General features: G+C 38.7%; 1 protein-coding gene across 2 annotated transcripts; it reads right to left on the bottom strand.

The window, feature by feature from the left end:
- Positions 1-292: 292 nt before the first annotated feature.
- Positions 293-4,599, bottom strand: lim2.1 (lens intrinsic membrane protein 2.1). 2 transcript variants are annotated; one of them, XM_062406591.1, is made up of 5 exons: positions 4,445-4,599; positions 2,948-3,129; positions 2,165-2,314; positions 1,787-1,921; positions 293-475 (listed from the first exon to the last, which is right to left on the bottom strand). In XM_062406591.1, exons 2-5 carry the CDS (start codon positions 3,120-3,122, stop codon positions 414-416), a joined length of 522 nt encoding a protein of 173 aa, XP_062262575.1. In that variant the 5' UTR covers positions 3,123-3,129; positions 4,445-4,599; the 3' UTR covers positions 293-413. The 2 variants fall into 2 exon arrangements, with proteins under 2 accessions (XP_062262575.1, XP_062262574.1); XM_062406590.1 differs by having other exon boundaries at positions 293-450.
- Positions 4,600-5,481: the final 882 nt, after the last annotated feature.

Raw genomic sequence — 5,481 nt, 5'->3', positions numbered from 1 at the left:
AATGACACTTGGAATGTGTATCTACGTGTGTGTGCGTGCGTGTGTGTGTCTAAGACAGTTTTTTTTAATCTGAATATTAGGATGTTTTCATCAATGCAGACTGATCTGAACAAAATTTATTCTGACAAATTGTGTCTCTGGTGGACACAGGCGGAGGAGGGCTAAAAAACGTAATCAGAAAATGCTGAAAACTCACTGGGCACGAAAAGCAAATAAATCATTTACTCAAAAAATAAACAAGAAAAAGATACAGTGTCTATATGGATGAAAACGAAGAGTCACATTTCCCCAAAATGTTTTTATTTCAAATCGTTTCAAGTTTGATTGCATCCATGTTAATGGTGAGAATCTACACACAGCCTTGATGCAACTCTTAACATCCTAATCCTTTGCTGGTTTCTTGTTTCAGTCTTCTAGTGAGAGTTGACGCTCCTGGGGCATTCATGCATCCTATAGGCACACATATAGAATATACCTGAAAAGAAGGGGAAGTCAGCTCTTTATTTTCCACCATGTTATGATTAATTATTGAAATGTCTATCAGCAAAAACCATTGTGTGTAATTTAATTAACCTGTGTTTATGTGTGACTTGTGTCATTTTTAATTCAACAACAATACCCCCTCAAAATATGCCAAATTGCTCTTTTTGGATCGTGTACAGAAAAGTCATTGAACATTTTTACTTCACAAACAAGACAAACAAACCAACCTTACATGTTATTGTGGGACATTGACACTGGAACTAAAATGAGTTATATTCTGTGTGAGTATATGAGCACTCACCAGCCTACCTAATGAGTCCTCTGCTGTGTCGCAGAAATACTTGTAGGGAAAACAACAGCCAAGCAGCAGCACATTATAGTTGTATTGTGAGCTTGGCACCTAGTAAGGGGAATGCCATTGAATTAAATGCACATCATGTTCCCCTCTTCCATCATTTCATGTTGCTCATTTTAGGCCGACTAGTTTGTAATTTTCAATTATTTCTGATCTCAGCAAAACAGTTTAACATCATGATATTATGAGGAAGCTGTTCTTCTCTAACCTATTACCACAGTCAGTGCAGTGGAACACATGTGATCAGTAGGAGCTGCCCAGCACTGCTGATGATTCACAGAGGAGCACTTAGTGAAAGAATTGCTTATAATATCACACCACTGATAGATAGATAGATACAAAGATACAAAGATACAAAGATACAAATATACAAATATACAAAGATAGATAGATAGATAGATAGATAGATAGATAGATAGATAGATAGATAGATAGATAGATAGATAGATAGATAGATTGTTAAATAGATGGATATATGAATAGATTAATTGATAGATAGATTAGATAGATTGTTAAATAGATGGATAGATTGATTCATAGATAGATAGATAGATAGATAGATAGATGGATATATGAATAGATTAATTGATAGATAGATTAGATAGATTAGATAGATTGTTAAATAGATGGATAGATTGATTCATAGATAGATAGATAGATAGATAGATAGATAGATAGATAGATAGATAGATAGATAGATAGATAGATAGATAGATAGATAGATAGATATCTGGATAGTTGACTTATAGATACGTTATTTTCTGCTAAAATACATCCTCACTTCTCCGAGTGCATTATTGGTTGTTTATCGGAACCGAAAGGATAAATCAACATTGACATTTCAAACTGAATACACCATGGGTGGAACACTGACAAACTAAAGGAATCCGATGGCTCCTTTGAGAACAAGAGGAACCCTATTGCATCATTGTTGGTTTTCATGTTTACCTGAAAAGAACGTGAGCACCACTGACACCCAGCCGATGATATAGGACCAGGAGAACCTCCAGTTTCCATAGCGTTTCCCGTAGTAGTTAATAGTCACACCAGTGTAAACGGCCATAGCTAGAAACACTAAAAAGCCTGGGAAGGAACAAATTAGAGCTGTCAATACAGATCAACACCCGATCATCTCACTCACACTGGGTGAAGGAACCAACAAATAATGCAAAATAAAGAATTTAAAACAGGAGCGTAATACAAAATATTTCATGAATGAGGTCTTACAAAATGTAGCGTCAGTGGAATCAGAAAAAAACATAATGAAGTGCAAATTACAGATGAAACCAAAAGTGCAAAGTGGAAAAACAGAGGAGTTGAACTTACATGCGATGAAAAACAATATGCCTGCAGCAAAGGTTTTGTCAAACCTGTCGAAGGAGGAGTAATGGATGAAGGCCATAATGCCGATGATGATTCCAATGAAACAGGCCAAAAGAGAGAGGATCATGAGGGCGCGGGTGGCGTCTAAGTGAGCTGTGGACAGGGTCAAAGGTCAGTCACTGGTGAGGTCAGTGCAAGTAAACAGAGGTGAATGATCGGAGACATAGCTCTGCTCAGACCTCATTAACAAAGCAATGTGAAGAACATCTCTGAAAAAAAAGATGAAAAAGATCAGATGAAAATCGTAAATGAAAAAACCTCATGTTTAACAGAAGCGATCAATGTTTTGTAGAAGTATCCCTCATGTAACCGTCATGAAATTCTGCAAGTAACATTACACTGAAATCCAATGTAAAAGGAGAGATGTTATCTACCATTGTGTTGTGCAGTATTGTACCACTGCTCACTCGACTCCCATTTCAGCCTAAATGTGTGTGGGTTAACCATTCAGCCCGTTAAGGTTTGAATTAGCCATAGAACCATAGAGATGTTCAGACAGAGGACTGGTATGTTAGCGAGCTGAACTTTTACTGCACAGTGCGCAGAATTAACCTCACAAAACTGTTGAAGCTCTGGCTCCACCTCCAGAGCTTTATCTCATTCTCATCAGGGAAATACTGATTTGTTTCTCTGGAACAGCGCCACCTTCCAAAAATGTCTGCAGAAGAAACAGAATTGTTTTATAGTTAGTAACCTCCCAATCATCGACGACTCGGCTACACTTACCGATGCTGTCGCTGTGTGGGAAGCATTTGCCTGGCATACAGTAGCGCCACAGGCCCTGGTGCATGTAGTTGCTGGACTGCCGATACTGAATCCAGTAATCGGTTGCTGTGGAAACAATCAGGAGGATGTTCCCCACTCCTGCACAGAACAGCCCTCCACCCATAAAGCTGTACATCCTGCACCTGCAGACACGCACACACATAGAGAGGAACATAAGGTCGCTTAGAATCAGCGGTCAGTGGAAGGCCCCCCTCCTTTCCACCTAACAGACACACACACTTCAGGGAGAGAGGGTGTAAGTGTCAGTAATTGCTTTGTAATGAGCATATTATTTCCACTGGATTGAGCTGCGGGGTCGCCTGTGTATGTGTATGCTCCACTTTGTTCTCTGGGACATCAGTCCCTGAAGAAGGCTTTACATACACCCCCCCCCCCCCCCCCCCCCCACTCACAATGCGTGCACACACACAAGGTCCAACCACTATCACATCCAGCGATGCTTTGATACTTGATACATCTATTGCTCATTGTTCCACCTGGGTGCAATATCCTGCAGCCATCCTCTCATTCTCATGGAGAGTTGTCATGGAGGATTTTGGGGGAAAAGATGATAGAAAGATATATCTTGTTATGTCTGAAACCTGAACTGAAGAGCTCTATAGTTCCGCATATCCCCCTGAGCATCCTCTCTGGCAAGTTCCAGCAGCTGTCTCAATCTAAACCAAAGCACTTTTAAATCAATTTGACAAAACAAAACAAATGACAATAGTCTCAGATGTCCATGCTATGTCACATATGATAAATCCTAATAATTTTATTTTATCATCATCAGTCAGCTAGTTAGATGAAATGTTTTTCTCTGAAGTCACCACATGAAATCCCATGAAACAAAAGTATTTTTTGCCTTGGTTGGGCTTGGCACTGACCTCGTCTGTGATGGTTTCCTCTCAATCACATCATTCAATCTTTCAACTGAAATCCCTCAACTCTAACTTCACATGTCCTACACTACTGTAAAATACATGAGAAAGCTGACCCACCAAGAACAAAGGGCTGTACATATTTATTACAGACTAATCTATAGTTCTGATTCCCTTGTGCACTTTTCTTTATGTCATTTAATTTTCTATCCGGGGGTGAAACCTCAAGAAGAAACCTGGTTTTAATGTCTTTTCATTCACCCCTACTGTAGTCACATTGATAGATAAGTTGTTCTGTACATGTAGACGTAATATGCAACAGAGTGAGACTGTTTATCTCCCTGGAAAGTAAAAGACATTGTGAACATTTTAAGACACTAAAATGGGATAGATGAGTGTGCACATTTTGTGTAGTCCTTCTGTAGCAGTGGCTCATATGCTTTACCTATGAAACTGTAAGAGCTGGAGCTATCTCTTTACATGTAAAGTAATAAAGCACAAAATATAGCAACAAATTAAAACACAAATAACTGTGTGAATAACATCAGGTACTGAAGAGAAATCCGTATTATCTTACCTTAATCAACCCCTTTTATGAAGATGTGTAAAGACAGGGCTGCCTGACAAAATACAACAAGATCCTATAATGCCAACACAGGCAGATTCCCAGCGAGCTAATAGCTCTAGCATTTGACGGGTTGAACAGGGGGGAACTGGGGCCACAACAAACACAGCGCTGAGACAATAGGCCTGGCCGACCACGGGCCAATCAGCACATGCCAGTTTTGTGGTTTGGGAATCTGCTGAAAAAACAGAAATGACCAAAGCTTGGCAAGCTAAAGTAATACTGATGACTGCATGGTTTTGATTGAAAGCGGAGGGCTGAACAGGCTTTACTGGGGGGGAAGGGCAGGCGTTGCAGGGATTGCTGTTGCTGATATTGGTTTCATTTAAAAGCAAACCTTGTCACAAAAGTAAAAAAAATAAGGGATCTAACCATCACATTTAGGTTTTAATAAATTATTGGTTTGTTATGGTGAATTTCTTCTGGACTTTGCACATTTGCAGTAAATATTAACCAGTATTACACATAAACTGTGTAATATTTTCATCCACAGGACATGGAAGCTATTATGGTTAATATGTAAATCGATCTCTACAACACAAAGAGGAAGCACAAGTATGACCACAGAGGGAATTGGATATCAGGTAATTTAAAGGAGCATTGTATTACTTTTTGCTACAGCTGTATAGCCAGTATGAGCTGTTAACAAGCCCATTATAAGTTCATTATCAATCCTTTACTCATCATGTTCTGTTACCACACTGTGATTATGTACAAAAAGAGAAAGAATGTGACCAGTTCATCTATATATTTTTCAAAGTTTGACTTCAAGCTTGAATTTATTCGTAGCATTTAACTTGATTTTTGGGAAAAGTTTAACATTCAGAATTATTTCAATGTTATTCTTTTCATTTCAACTTTATTCTAGTTATGTAAAACTTGAATGCACTGTAAAGCAGCCAGTGTTTCTACAATAGTTTTTCAACTATGTCCTCCATTTCACACGTTAATGACTTACAGTACAGCTATACTGTGAAAGGACAGAACTC

Source organism: Platichthys flesus, chromosome 15 (assembly GCF_949316205.1).
Source record: "Platichthys flesus chromosome 15, fPlaFle2.1, whole genome shotgun sequence".
Lineage (NCBI taxonomy): Eukaryota > Metazoa > Chordata > Actinopteri > Pleuronectiformes > Pleuronectidae > Platichthys > Platichthys flesus.
The sequence above is the reverse complement of the archived record's forward strand: the minus strand, read 5'-3'. Positions and strand labels throughout refer to the sequence as shown.